Genomic DNA, 16,013 nt, shown 5'->3' with positions numbered 1-16,013 from the left:
TGGACTCATCACATCTGACTCCTATGGAAAGGAAGGGTCTTGTGATTGAAAATAGATGGTGTTGTTTTGCTAAGGGCTCTCTCTGAAAGACACTGTGGCCCAAGCAACCCTAAAGTCCCACCTGTGTTAAATGTCACTATAAAGCACAGAGAAGCTTTAGATGACAAGAGTCAGAGTTCAACCCACTGACGACTCCAGGGGACTCGGTGGGGTTTTGGCCCTGAATGACTGCAGTGCATCAGCAGCACTGGGGCCAGCAGAGAGCACAGGGCCCAGCAGAAGAGGCGCAGTGTTGGGCCGGCATGGCAGGCAGGACCCAGGGGAGGAGACAGGGCTCAATAACAGGACTGATAGGGAAATCCCCACTTCTGCCTACTGGACTTGTTCCGGAGTACAAGTTAAATCATGCCAGGCCCTCTCTGAAGCTATTGATGCTTCTATAGTGGGTTGGCATTCTGTATGCACAGCGGGGAACAAGATCCCTCTGAGTACAGCTGGTTACTGCCTCATTTCCTCCCCACAGCAGCCCTGTGAGGCAAATATTTTCCCTATGAAAAGACTGAGTCTTAAACATGTGTATCTGTAATAATTACCAGTTTATTCCTCTGGCTAAGAGATCCAGAGGTAATTGAAGGTTTACATGTCATTTTTACGCTTCTGTTATTGAGAGTTTATTAAGTGTTTCGTTGCCTTCCAAAGGCGATTGACAAGTTCTTTTACTGTGTCTACTTTAGGGTTTTTTGTGACACAAGTGATATACACACATAAACATATATTCATTTTTTGGCAAGTGAGAAGATGCAGATAGGCAAAAAGAAAAAAGAGATCACACAGAGATTCACTGTTAACCTTTGGTGTATAATAAAATCAGACACTTTCCTTTGCATTATGTCACATAGAAATGTACAAATAAAGTGTACATATATACACACATATATGTATACACTGTTTTGCAACTCGTTATTTTCACTTTGCAATATACAATGAGCATTTTTCCATGCAAATGAATGAGACCTCTTATTAAATGAATAAGATTGGGTCAAAAGATGAGATGTTGACAAGAATCATATGTAAATCTCAGCAACATCGAAGGACTGGAGTAAAACGATAGCAAATAGTTATCAAGAAAATGCAGACAAACAGAAAGGGGCAACATTAATAACAGAAAATAATTGAATTGTCAGGGAAATTAATTAAATGGGATAAGGACGGTCCCGAGAATGCCTGTGGTTAGAATGCAGAGCCCTAAATTTCTTTCTCAGACCCCTTATCTCTTCCAAACACCTTTCCATCTCATCTCCTTCCCTTGTCATTTCTTCATCTTTAAAATGCCTATAGTCTATGTCCTCTTTAAATTCTTCGAGAGACTGAAGCAGCCTCTGTCTAAAATTCCCTTCTGTTTGCTGGCGTTCAAATTCTCCATAGGGGCGTTCTTCCTCCCTCTTTGGCACGCTGCACTTTGGCTTTCCTTCGTTTTCTTTGCAGGGTTTTTGCATGTTGTTGTTGTTGTTTCCTGCTTAACTCTAGAGAGAAAATGTAGAGACAAATTGCTTTGTTACTTTTGAAACAGGATTGTCAGTTTCTCTCTGAGGCAAGATACTTTCCCATCCCTACCCCACAGGTCCAGACCTCATAAGTCAGCCGCAGCTCCCTCCACCCTCTCATCTCCCCCTTTTCTCCCCTCCCACCTCAGGAACCCACCATTTCCCCAGCAGACAAGGCTAATGGCCTCTCCAATGGGCGGGAGAGGGGGAGCAGAAAAGGAGATGTACTGCGAAGCCGCAAATTTCGCCTAGCTTTTGCCCTTCCCGACTCTAACCCTCAGAGATCTCAGTCTAAGTGCCTCTGTCATACTGACCTGTGCGGGGTAGTTTCCTGCTCTTTTTCTTTCCCCCAGATGTGTGTGAACCCAGACCCTGGGACCTGCAAACAAAAAGGAAGGGGCGGGGAGGAAGGAGCTATCTGTGAAGGAACCAGCTCCAGAGACAAGACAGACGTTATTATTTTGAACCTGGGATTCTCATCATCACCGTCATCGCCTCCCAGATTTCTACCTCCTGGTCCCTCCTTCCTGTCTCTGTCTTTTCCTTCAGGATTTCCGTTTCCACTCCCCACTCCTCACCCTCAGGACTGGGCCTTGCAAGGCCCGCGTCTCCCTCCTTCGCCCTGTCCCGCGCCCCACCCCACCACCACAGGCCGGCATTGAGTGAGGTGAACTATTTTCAAATGATCTCTAAATTTCTGTTGTCTCCATCCCGAGATTTCAGTCTTTCTCCACCCACCAACCCATACCCCAGGCCTAAAATTTTCTCTTGACAAAATTGGAGAAAGACGAGAAGGATAAAAAGAAAGCATGCCAGGGTGAGAGAAGCCGATTATTTCAAAGCTATCACTAAATCTCTAGGTGTCTCTCAAAAGATTTCGACCTACCCCCTTACTCCCCACTGCAAAAGATACAATTATCTCCGACGATTTTGCAGCGGTTTTGGGAAAACAAGCCTGGACCTATTCCAGTCATTAGATTTACCCACTACTGACCCAGGGGTCCAGTGGTTCCTTCACTCCAACCTGCTGGGATTTAAGGAATTTACCTCTTCCTTCCCTTGGCCACAAGCACGCACGGCACGCTTGTCTGCAAGGCAGAAAGGAGCTGGTACCCAGAGGAGAAAGAAGCCCGGGAATATAAGGACTTCGGTTCACGTCAGCTCCTGATCACGTGAGGATTATGTCATTCCCCCATCTCTGGTCCCCACTTTCCCCTCCCACCAGCAGCGCTGCAGAAGTGGACCGGCTTACCAACCTCCCACCCCCCACCACACCAGGCCCTGTCACTCATTTTTGTCTTTGCTAATTCCAGAGGTCAAAAGAGGCCCCTTCTCCCTGTGGTCGGAATTTGTCTTTCTCTGATTACCAGGGAGGGGCTGCATTTTCCCAAAGTTATATTAACCATTGTTACTTTTTTTGTGGTTGTGCTGAGAGGGAGGATTACTTATCCTTTTCTAAGCTACAAGAAAAGAAAAGTGGCAGTCTCCTCCATCCAATCTCCCCTCAGCCACTAATAGCCATCATTTCCCTTGCAGTTCAATCCTTGAAACCAGATTGGAGGGAATGGGGTGAATTAGAAAAGGAGGTAATAATTTAGATTGTGCTTCTTACTTTTGTTTTGATAATTTCTTATTCTTTTCCATTTTTTCCATAAACTTATTATATACTTTTAATAATCAGAAATATGATAAAGATATGTACATTTGAAAAAAGATTCAAGTTAGGAGGATAAAAAGGCCAGCCACCTGTTTCTGCTGCTGAAGTCATGATATAAATATAGATCCTTTAGGCAGACACATTTTTTGAAGTTTAAGATGTACAGGTCAGTTGGAACCTACCCTTTTGAGGGGCTCCTGGGCATGTGAGGTCCTTCCATTAGGTGAGTCACTGAGACCATGATCCTACAGCACCTTGCCCTTAGATTTCCAGATTGCAACCGTAAGTCACAAAGTTTTACTAGTTTGAGCTCAGTATCATGCCCTCTTTCTCCCAGTTTATACCATACACATAACCCTTTTTTCTTCAATACTGTACCCAAAATATCCCAACTTTTTTCAACACTCTCATTCAGAAAAGAATAGTTTTTCATTTTCCCTAGACATCTCCATCCTATTTATGTTTTCCATGACCTTATTTAGCCATACTGATGTATTGAAAGTTACTTGTAGTACTAACAAAAATTAGTCACATTTAGCCACCCAACACACTAAACTTTTTGTTGCTAAGGATTTGGGTACTTGTCTAAGTAGATTTGCTCTTGATTTGTTAGCTTGAAATATATTCAATAGAAAGGGGGATGTGTAAACTTCTTATAAGTTGTTTTTAGGAAGATTGCAGCTCATTATGAATATAAAGTTACCACTAATCAGTTTGATGTAAATGACTCCAGAAAAAAGTTCAGTGGTCAGAAAAAAGCCTTAAAAAGAGTAGAGCATTGTTGTCACAGTTATTAAGGAATGATTAGTTGTGATAGAGGCAAAAAATTCGTTGGTGGGGAGAAAAATTCCTGAATCCTCTGTGAACAGCTTTTCATGCAGATGGTTAAACTCAGACTTACAAAATGGCTGGAAGGATTCAGGTGTTGAAGACTTTGCATGTTAGTAAGAAGAACGGCATTGGACAGATCCCAGTTTGAATTAATTGTACTTACTTAGCTTTTGTATAAACTTGAATGTAAAACTTGGATACTGAAACTTCTCTGCGCTTCATCTGTAAAATGAGGCTAATAATTTGAAGTATCTCACAGAGTTTTCAGGGCTAAATTACACATTTAATATGTGTAAAACATTTAATACATGACTGACAGGTACCAAGAGCAGGCCTGAAGCCTCAATATGTGGGGGCAGGTCTGGCACCAGGGATGGGGGAGGCAGGTGAGGCTGAAGCCTGCAGCCCTGGGGGTCAGTTTGGCAGTGGGGCAGGCCTAGACACCGAGTTTTTAGAGCAGGCCTGGAGCCTGGGGCTGTGGGATCCAGACTAGTGCTAAAGCAGGCCTGGAGGCTCAGTCTGCAGGTACTGGCCTAGAGTCTGGGACCACAGGGGTGTGTCCAGCGCTGGATATTACTGGGATGGGCCTAGTGTTGGGATCCAAGAAAAAGTCTGGTGTTCACTTCCTTCTCCTTCCCCCAAGTGGATGGTACCTCCAAGCTGTGCAGCATGGGATTCAGGAAGGGGTGATGTGGGTAATGTAAAACTTTCCTTCCTATCCTTTTCAATGTGTGTTTTTCTTATTTCTGTTCTATACCCAGGTGCTGTAATCTGCCAACTGGTTTCCTTAGCTCTTGCAAAAGTATTTTTGTGCCCAGATCATTGTTCAAATTGATGTTTCTGTGGGAGGATGAGTGCAGGAAAGTCCTGTTTTGCCACTTTGCTGACGTCTAGCTCCTCACATCTCAATTAATTTTTAATAAGGTACGAAAAAAGGGTAAAAAGGAACAATAAAAAGATGGGACATCTGCAAGCAAATAGCAAAATACTAGTTTTAAATCCAATTGTATTAATCATTACATCAAACATTAATTGCCTAAGCATGCCAGCTAAAAAAGGAGAGCGTAGTGGTTGATTTTGGGTGTCAGCTTGACTAGATTAAGGGTTACTCAGATAGCTGTTAAAGCATTATTTATTCTCAGTGCCTCGGTGGGCACTGAGCCAGTCTCTCTTCTGCTCAAAGGGAAACCTAGGTGGTTTTGCTTTTAGTTAAAATGATTGGGCTTCCTCAGGTGTGTCTGTGAGGGTATTTCCAGAGGAGATTTACATGTGAATCGGTGGATTGAGTGGGAGAAGAGGGCAGCCTCAATGTGAGTGGGCATCATCTAACCAGCTGAAGGATCAATGGAACAAAAAGGTGGAGGAAAGGTGAATTTTCACCATTTCTCTACTGGAGCTAGGAAAATCTTCTTCTCCTGCCCTTGGACGTCATAACTCCAGGTTCTCTGACCTTTGGACTCCAGGAACCACACCAGCAGCCACCCCCCACAACCCTCACCATACACCCCACCTGGGGCTCTCAGGCCTTTGGCCTCAGACTGATAGTTACACCATTGGATTCCATGGTTCTGAGGTCTTTGGAATTGGATTGAGCCACACTATCAGCCTTCCTCACTCTCCAGCTTGCAGACAGCCTACTGTAGGACTTCTCAGCCTCCATAATCAAGTGAGCCAATTCCCCCTAATAAATCCCTTTTCATATATTTCTTTATGTATTCTACCAGTTCTGTCTTTCTGAGTGCCACAATCTCAGTTCACTGTAAGCTCTGCCTCCCGGGTTCATGCCATTCTCCTGCCTCAGCCTCCTGAGTAGCTGGGACTACAAGTGCCCGCCACCACGCCCGGCTAATTTTTTGTATTTTTAGTAGAGATGGGGTTCACCGTGTTAGCCAAAATGGTCTTGATCTCCTGACCTTGTGATCCGCCTGCCTTGGCCTCCCAAAGTGCTGGGATTACAGGCGTGAGCCACGGTGCCTGGCCACGTACAGGTTTTCTATATAGTTAAATTGCATGTCATGGGGGTTTGGTGTATAGATTGTTTTGTCACCCAGGTTAATAAGCATAGTACCCAACAGGTAGTTTTTCCGATCCTCACTCTTCTCCCACCCTCCACCCTCAAGTAGGCCCTGGTATCTGTTGTTCCTTTCTTTGTGTTCATATGTATTCAATGTTTAGCTCCTACTTACAAGCAAGAATATGGGGTATTTGGTTTTATGCGGAAACACACTTTACAAACACACATTGGTTAATAGTAAAAGAATGAAAAAAGAAATAGTATGGAAACATGAATCATAAGAAAGATGGAATGGTTAGATTAATATCAGCACAGTAGATTTCAGAACAAGAAATGTCCATGGACAGATGAATGAATAAAAGTGTGGTATATACATACAATGGGATATTATACAGCCTTAAAAAGAAAGTAAATTCTGATACATGCTACAACATAGACAGACCTTGAAGACATTATGTTAAGTGAAATAAGCCAGGCAGAAAAGGATTGATATTTTATGTTTCCACTTATATGAGGTACCTAGAGTAGTCAAATTCATAGAGACAGAAAGTAGAATCGCGGTTGCCAGAGGCTGGGGGAAGCAAAAAAAAAATGGGGAGTTATTATTTAACGGGTACAGAGTTTCAGTTTGGGAAGATGAAAAAGTTCTGGAGATGAACAGTAGTGATGGTTGCACAACAATGTGAGTGTACTTAATGTCACTGAACCATACACTTAAACATGGGTAAAATGGTAAATTTTAAGTTATGTATATTTTACCACAAGAAAAGCATATTTTATAAAAATGAAAGGGAAACCTTTGGATTAAAAGAGAATTAAGAGACGTATAAAGCAAGGGTAATGTGTGTTGGATCCTCAATGAAACAAATATAACAAAAGAAGCCATGATAATTTATGGAACAAATGAAAATTTGAACACTGAATAGATATTTGATATCAAGGAGTTATTTTTAGGTATAATAATGATATTGTGGCTAAATTTAAAAAGGGCTTATCTTTTAGATATACATACTGATACATCAATAGATGAAAATATATGCTGTCTGGAATTTGTTTTGAAATAATATGGTAGGAAAGAAGTGGGTGGGAATAAAAACAGGTTGACCATAAATTGAAATTGTTACAGCATAAAGGTGTATTCACTCAGGTTTTGTTTTATCTTTCTAAACTACTTTTGAATATATTTCAGATATAACTCACAAAAAACTAGTATCTAGAAAGAAATGTTCTGTTGGGAGTGTAAATGATGCAATCACTTTGGAAAATATTTTGGCATTATCTACTAAAGGTGAAGATATGGATACCTATAACCCAGCAATCCAACTTCTAATAAATACTCATTAGAGATGTGTATGAATGTTAATGGAAACATTATTTGTAAATAACCAAAAATTTGAAAATAATATCCATAAAGATGAAAATGAATAAATATGTTACATTCATGAAATGATATAGTAAATGGCAATGAGAATGAACTAGATCTATACATAAAAACATGGATGGACATAACTAACATAATTTGAGTAGTATAAAGACCAAATAAATAAAAGCAGTATGATTAAATTTACATAAAGTTAAACTGCAGGCAAAAGTAAATGGTTGGAAGGGCATTTATAGGTGGTAAAACTCTAAAGAACAATAAGGAAATAATTATTGTAAAAGTTAGGATAATGGTTACCTCTGGGAAGAAGGTAGTATTTTGTAATTAGTAAAAAAAAATCACCTGATGGGTTACAGGTGCTTGTAAAGTTCTATTTCTTTTCCTTTTCTTTTTTTTTTTTTTGAGACGGAGTCTCGGAGTCTCGGAGTCTCGCTCTGTCTCCAGGCTGGAGTGCAGTGGTGCGATCTCGGCTCACCGCAAGCTCCGCCTCCCGGGTTCACGCCATTCTCCTGCCTCAGCCTCCTGAGTAGCTGGGACTACAGGTGCCCGCCACCGCGCCCGGCTAATTTTTTGTATTTTTTTTTTTAGTAGAGACGGGGTTTCACCGTGGTCTCGATCTCCTGACCTTGTGATCCGCCCACCTCGGCCTCCCAAAGTGCTGGGATTACAGGCGTGAGCCACCACGCCCGGCCCTAGTTCTATTTCTTGACCTGAGTTTGGTTATATGTTACCTGGACGTTTGTTTTATAATTATTTATTTACAATTACTGCACTTTTTAATAGATGTGTTATAGCTCACAATTTAACAGTAAAGACATACTGTCGAGATAATTGGTTAATACTTTAGGATAATATAAATTTTCCCGATCCTAAAAAGAGATCTGAATGAATTAAACATTTAGATGTTAAAAAATTGAAACAATAATAAGCTAAGAATGAATAATAAAAGAAAGGTTAACTTACCGATAAGGCAAGAAAATGTATTGAAAAATTAGAATGTATGAATATGAAAATACAAGTTTTATGTGGGTGTGGATGAATAGGAAGTTCTTTATACTGTTATTGGGGGTAGAAAATGGTGTTAATAATTCTGAAGGCAAATTTATCACATCTAAGGATTTACCTAAGGAACTAATAGGGAAGATCCTAAAAACCAGTGGTATAAGGTGGCAAAAATATATTGAGTACCTGATATTTGCATGGACTTTGCTGGTGAAAAGTAAGCTTACTTTAGAAAAGGAAAACAAAAACTAAAAACAACCAAAATGTTCATCTATAGTCAACAAAATGTAGTTATCCGTATAATAGAATATTATGTAGCCATTTGAAAAGATCAGGTATATCTAACATGTCTAATGTAAAATATTGCCAGGATACATTGTTCATGGTAAAAAGAATATAAATGAAAATAATACCAGATACATAAAAATATATACCACCCTGTCAAACATGTTTATCCCTGGATAATGAAATTTGACAAATATTAGGTCCTTACACCTGTGGAACTCAATGAAAGGCGGTTACGATAATTGATTGCATGTCCACTGATCTGTGTCAATTTTGAGTGGATGGATAGGTGGGAAGGATACCCATGAAGACATGGTATTTGCCCTCTAGAGACCTCTGAAAACCTCAGCTTTGGTCGTTTTCTGCTATGTGCCAAGCATAGGCTAGGTGGGTAAGCCAGTGCACTATCCCATGTAACCCCTCATCAGCCTATAAGGTAAAGATTCTTTTCTACATTTAACACATGAGAAATCTGATGCTTGTCTATGGTTACACAACAGATCATCTGCCTGTGTTGTCTCCTCCATGCCCATTTGGCTCAGTTATTAGCCAGTTCCTGTGGGATTTATACCTGGGCTTCTTAGCAGCTGCTGGTGATTATCAACTATGTAAGAAAACAGATGCTGAGTGAGTCAGTACCCATGGGTAAGTCAAAGTGTGCAGGATACTGGCACAATTTGAAATGCAATGTTTACAATTTTTAAAATATGAATATTTAAAACAAATATTTTAAAAAGGTGGCCACTGAAGTCATTTGGAGAATTGGGGGAAGGGGGCAGAGGGGCTCTTTGTCTATGGTTTTCACAACTAGATGTCTGAATTAGTCAAGGTTCTCCAGAGAAATAGAACCAATAGGGTATGTGTGTGTGTGTGTGTGTGTGTGTGTGTGTGTGTGTGTGTATAGGCTCATGGAATAGATTCATGCAATTATGGAGACTGACAAGCCCAAAATCTGCAGGGTAGGCAGGCGGCCTGCAGACCCAAGGAGAGTTGATGCTGCAGTGCCAGTCTGAAGGCTGTGTGCCAGGAGAATCCCCTCTTGCTCAGAGGTCAGTCTTTAGTTCTATTAAGGCCTTCAACTGATTGGATGAGGCCCACCCACATTATACAGAGTAATCTGCTTTACTCAAAGTCCACAAGTTTAAATGTTAATCTCATCCAGAAAATATCCTCACAGAAACATCCAGAATAATGCTTCAGCCAATAGTAGGGCTTACCACTTCAAAGGAACAAATAGGAAAAGATAACTTATTTTGTTAGCTTAATGTTTTAAATTCAAGTTAATCATGAAAGCATTTTTTCCTCTCTAACCAGAGTGCACTTTCATGCTATCTGGACTCACTTGAATAGGACTTACAGAGTGTGTTCTCTGAATACCAAAAACGTACTTAATTAAAAAACAGAAACATTAAATATCTAGAAAAAGCTACAAATACTGTAAAACGATAGGTTAAATAAATAAATTACAGAAAAAATAGAAATATTTCCAACTCAACAATAATATATCAAATTTTGGAGATGCTGTTAAAGTGGTGTTTGGGGAGAAATTTGTAATTTTAAATGCTTATATTAGAAAAAAAGAGTGGTCTAACATCGATTATCTAAATTTTTATGTACAAAAGCTAGAAAATAAAAGGATATTAAACCCAAAGTAAATAGAATCAAGCAAATAAATGAATATAGAAATATATCAGTATTTATGGATATTTTTGAGGAGACTTAATATTGTTAAGATGTCAGTTCTCCTTTCCCAAGTGATCTTCAGATTAAATGCAATCACAATCAAAATCCAAGCAGGAGGGCCAGGTGTGGTTGCTTACACCTGTAATCCCAGCACTTTGGGAGGCCGAGGCAGGCAGATCACTTGAGGTCAGGAGTTCAAGACCAGCCTGGCCAATATGGTGAAACCTCATCATACAAATCCTACGGAAACTATTCCAAAACTAGAGGGGGGACTACTTCCAAACTCATTCTGCAAAGTCAGTATTACCTTGATATCAAAACCAGACACAGGACACGTCAAAAAAAGAAAACTATAAGCCAATATCTTTGATGAATATTGATACAAATACACCTTAACAAAATACTAGCAAACCATATTCTATGATACATTAAAAAGATCCATTCATTATGTCCAAGTGGGTTTTATCCCAGGGGTGCAAAAATGGTTCGACATACACAAATCAATCATTATGATGTGTCATATTAACAGAATGAAGCACAAAAACCATGTGATCATTTCAATTGATGCTGAAAAAGCATTTAATAAAATTCAACATCCCTTCATGTTAAATGCCCTACAAAAAACTGGGTATAGAAGGAACATACCTCAACATAATAAAAGCCATATACAGCAGACCTACAGCTAGTATCATACTGAATGGGGAAAAACTGAAAGCCTTTCCTGTAAGAACTGGAACAAGACAAGGATGCCATGTCCACTTTCACAACTGTTATTCAACATAGTACTGGAAGTTCTAGCTAGAGCAATCAGACAAGAGAAACAAATAAAGGGCATCCAAATTGCAAAGGAAGAAGTTAAGTTATCCTTGTTTGCAGATGATATGATCTTATATTTGGAAAAACATGAAGACTCCACAAGAAACCTATTAGAGCTGATAAACAAACTCAGTAAAGTTGCAGGATAAAAGATCAACACACAAAAATCTGTAGCACTTCTGTATGCCAACAGGGAACAATCTGAAAAAAGATACAGAAAAGTAATCCCATTTACAAGAGCCACACACAAAATAAAATGCCTAGGAATAAACTTAACCAAAGGAGTAAAACATCTCTATAATGAAAACTATAAAACACTGATGAAAGAAACTGAAGAGGACACCAAAACTTCAATATTGTTAAAATGTCCATATTACCCAAAGCAATCTACAGATTCAATGCAATCCTTACCAAAATACCAGTGACATTCTTCACATAAATAGAAATAACAATCTTAAAATTTATATGGAACCACAAAAGACCCCGAATAGCCAAGCATATCCTAAGCAAAAAGAACAAAACACGAGGAATCACATTACCTGACTTCCAACTTTACTACAGAGCTATACTAGCCAAAACAGCATGGTACTGGCATAAAAACAGACACATAGATCAATGAAATAGAAGAGAGAACCCAGAAACAAATCCACACACCTACAGTGAACTCATTTTCGACAAAGGTCCCAAGAGCTTACACTGGGGCAAAGATGGTCTGTTCAATAAATGGTTCTGGGAAAACTGGATATCCATCTGTAGAAGAATTAAACTAGACTCCTATCTCTCAACATATACAAAATACAAATAAAAATGGATTAAAAACTTAAATCTAAGACCACAAACTATGAAACTTTGATGTGAAAACCTCTGGAAAACCCTCCAGTACACGGGTCTGGGCAAAGATTTCTTGAGTACACACAAGCACAGACAGCCAAAGGAAAAATGGACAAATGGGGTCACATCAAATTAAAAAGCTTCTGCACAGCAAAGGAAACAATCAAGAGAGTGAAGAGACAACCCGCTGAATGGGAGAAAATATTTGCAAACTACCCATCTGACAAGGGATTAATAATCAGACTACATAAGGAGCTCAAAGAACTCTAAAAGAAAAAAATCTGATAATCTGATTTAAAAATGGGCAAAAGATTTAAATAGACACTTCTCAAAAGAAGACATACACATAGCAAACAGGTATATTGAAAGGTGCTCAACATCACTGATCATCAGAGAAATGCAAATCGAAAGTACTATGAGGATAATCTCACCCCAGCTAAAATGGCTTTCATCCAAAAGACAGGCAATACCAAATGGTAGCAAGGATGTGGAGAAAAGGGAACCCTTATCCACCATTGATAGGGATATAAATTAGTACAACCACTATGGAGAACACTTTGGAGGTTCCTCAAAAAAACTAAAAATTGAGCTACCATACCATGCAACAATTCCTCTGCTGGGTATGTACCCAAAAGAAAGAAAATCAGTATATCAAAGAGATGTCTGTACTCCCATGTTTGTTGCAGCACTGTTCACCAATAGTCAAGATTTGGAAATAACCTAAGTGTCAATCAACAGATGAGTGGATAAAGAAAGTGTACGTATACACAATGGAGTACTATTCAGCCATAAAAAGAATAAAATCCTCTCATTTGCAACAACATGGATGGAACTGGAGGTCATGATGTTAAGTGAAACAAGCCAAGCACAGAAAGTCAAATATTGCATGTTCTCTCTCTTTTGTGGGAGCTAAAAATTAAAACAATTGAACTCATGGAGATAGAAAATAGAAGGATGATTGCCAGAGGCTGGGAAGGGTATTCAGGGGTTGGGGGTGGGAAAGGGGGATAGTTAAAGGGTACAGAAAAATAGAAAGAATAAAACTACAGTAAAAAATGATTTGATTGTTCATTTTAAAATAATTAAAAGAATATAATTGGGTTGTTTGAAACACAAAGGATAAATGAATGAGGTGATGGATACCCTATTTTCCCTGATGTGATTATTTCATTTTGCATGCCTTCATTGAAATATCTCATATAACTCATAAATATATTCACCTACTCTGTACCCACAAAATTAAAAAATAAAAAATAAGGAAGTAATTGCGTTAAAAAGTGTGTAGATTAGTAAAATAGTATAAGGTGAACACTCTTGTTACCATCACTCAGATAAAAAGATGAAATTTTCCCAGCCACCTCAGAAGCCCTTCCATGTACTCCTTCCCTTTTCCGCAAAAGTAACTACTATTTTGACGTTTATAGTCATCACTTTCTTTGGTTTCTTTGTGGTTTTATCTCCCAAGTGTTCATTGCATAGCTGGACACTATAGTTTAGAGTTTAGTCTTGCTCATTTTAAATTTTTTATGGTTACTTAAAGTATTAATCTACAGATTTTCTGTCTTTCTCTTGCTTTTCCTTACAAATTATTTGTGGAATAACCTGAGCTATTTGACTTGTACAGTTTCCCACAATACTGGATTTTGCTGTCTACTAATGGTGTAGTCCAACCTGATCCTCTTTCCTAAAAATTGGCAATCGTATTCAGGGGTTTTATTAGACTTGGATATGATCGTTTTCGATTAATAAGCTGTACTGGTTTCTTTCACAAAGAAATAAATGCTCTTTTTGGGTTTTATCAGCCATTGATGTTTAATGCTATCAAAGGAAAGCCTGTAATTGTAATGTGCTTAAGAAAATGCGGTGTGGTAGCCTCCAGCAACCAGCTAATGAGCTCCCCCCTCACACTTCTTGCAATGCAGTTTCTATAAACACCAAAGACTTAATTTTAAAATTATATATGTACACACATATACATATATATACATACATACATGGATACATAGGTACATGTATAGATTTTTAATTAAGACACAGACACACTCATAGAGATATCAAGGTACAGGGTTCTAAACATTGACTACAACAAAGAGTTTGCCTTTGTCCGGATGATACAATTTGGTAACTACAGGTGTATGGGTGCTAACTTTACTTTTCAGTCCTTTGTTGCTAATTCATAGTCATCTTTGAGCAAGAGAATGAAAGGATATTAAACCCAAAGTAATGTAAAACCCAAAATGCTCTTAATGTAAATTATTCCTACCTGTCATATTAATTTTTCTGGTCACTCTGTCTTGAAATCTCAGAGCCTTGTTTGATTTTTAACCCTTCCCTAAGCAACAAGTCCCTGTCTTTCTTCACTCTGATGGCTAAATCTGTCACTCTCCTGGTTTAGGCCCTTATCATCTTACATATGAACTATTAGGGCAACCCATTCTCTGGTGTTCCTCCCTCCATTCTCGTCCCCTCTCCTTCAGAGAGGTTTAAGTAAGATATCCAAGGTTACATAGCTGGTTAGTGCCAAGCCTGGGAATTAATCCAGTTTTAGAGTGAGGACTGTCTCAATACGACCCTATATTTTCTCCCATCTTCTTCATTCAACCTCCTACCCTTTGTTCACTGATGAGTCAATAGTTATTTTGGAGGCTCCCCAGATGCCCAGAACTGCCCTGTGTACTTTGGATGTAAAGGGATGGGTCTCAGAGGAAGGGCCTACACTGGTGAGAAATCTACTTTCTCTGGGTGGGCTGAATATCCCTTCATATGAGGCCAAATGGAGAAAGGGCTAAAGGGAGGGGTTGACTGTCAGGCCAATAGGTTCTAGGGGAAAGCAATGCCAGATTGGCCCCAAATAGAAAAAGCCTCAAGGAGGAAAAGTACTTTGACCTGAGTCTCAGAGGATGGGCAGGGTGTAGAATTAGGATGGGAAGAAGGAAAGAGACCTGTCTGAAGGGATCCAGGCACAGCATCCCTACCATTTGTTGCCTTGTCCTGTTTCATGCTGCTTGTGGATTGAAGTCCACTTTCTCCTTCTTTAGAAGTCTCTGTGGATGATGTCAATTGTCTAAAAGTGGTTCACTGCAAGCAGTTTATGACATGAAGTCAGAAAATCGATGTTCTGCACTCTCATAAGGCCTTTCTTGCCTATTTTCAAGTCATGAAATCGGAATTTTTCAATCTTTCTGTATAGAACTTAGACAAATGCATTAAAAATATACATCTACCCGGCCAGGCGCGGTGGCTCAAGCCTGTAATCCTAGCACTTTGGGAGGCCGAGACGGGCGGATTACAAGGTCAGGAGATCGAGACCACCCTGGCTAATACGGTGAAACCCCGTCTCTACTAAAGAATACAAAAAACTAGCCGGGCAACGAGGCGGGCGCCTGTAGTCCCAGCTACTGCGGAGGCAGGAGAATGGTGTAAACCTGGGAGGCGGAGCTTGCAGTGAGCTGAGATCCGGCCACCGCACTCCAGCCTGGGCGACAGAGCCAGACTCCATCTCAAAAAAAAAAAAAAAAAATACATCTACCTTGAGCCCACAAATCCATTCCTAGATATCCATAATCAATGATACTTATAAAATTTAACTACAACAAAGTTATAGTGAATATGGTTGATCAGGGTTGCTTTATACTATACTGCTATTCTTAGATAAAAATAGAGAAAAACCTTATGTTTTACACTATATTGAGTTTTGTGTGGATATATTCCATATTATAAACTTTGCCAAAGTTTGGTTGCTGATTGTAACCTTATTGCATCACTCATTTTAGCCAAGAGCACTAATTGTCCCCAGGGATCATGTATTCCACCTTCCTTTAGGTAATAGAACTTTGCTCCACAAAGTTTTAGAAGAGCTCTTGGCTTTGTTTCTGTTTGAGAGACGATATCCCTCTGTCACCCAGGCTGGAGTGCAGTGGCCTGCTCACGGCTCACTGCAGTCTCGACCGCCCAGGCTCAGGCGATTCT

The 16,013-nt window shown here is 39.6% G+C and overlaps 1 protein-coding gene across 1 annotated transcript; it reads right to left on the bottom strand.

Moving 5' to 3' along the window:
- Positions 1-577: 577 nt before the first annotated feature.
- On the bottom strand, positions 578-2,710 carry TCEAL7 (transcription elongation factor A (SII)-like 7). The gene is made up of 3 exons (XM_011954410.1): positions 2,592-2,710; positions 1,859-1,977; positions 578-1,523 (listed from the first exon to the last, which is right to left on the bottom strand). Exon 3 carries the CDS (start codon positions 1,494-1,496, stop codon positions 1,194-1,196), a length of 303 nt encoding a protein of 100 aa, XP_011809800.1. The 5' UTR covers positions 1,497-1,523; positions 1,859-1,977; positions 2,592-2,710; the 3' UTR covers positions 578-1,193.
- Between the last annotated feature and the right edge of the window lie 13,303 nt (positions 2,711-16,013).

The sequence above is a fragment of the Colobus angolensis genome, unplaced genomic scaffold (genome assembly GCF_000951035.1).
Source record: "Colobus angolensis palliatus isolate OR3802 unplaced genomic scaffold, Cang.pa_1.0 Scaffold382, whole genome shotgun sequence".
Taxonomy (NCBI): Eukaryota; Metazoa; Chordata; class Mammalia; order Primates; family Cercopithecidae; genus Colobus; species Colobus angolensis.
This window is presented reverse-complemented; position numbering and strand designations above follow the sequence as displayed.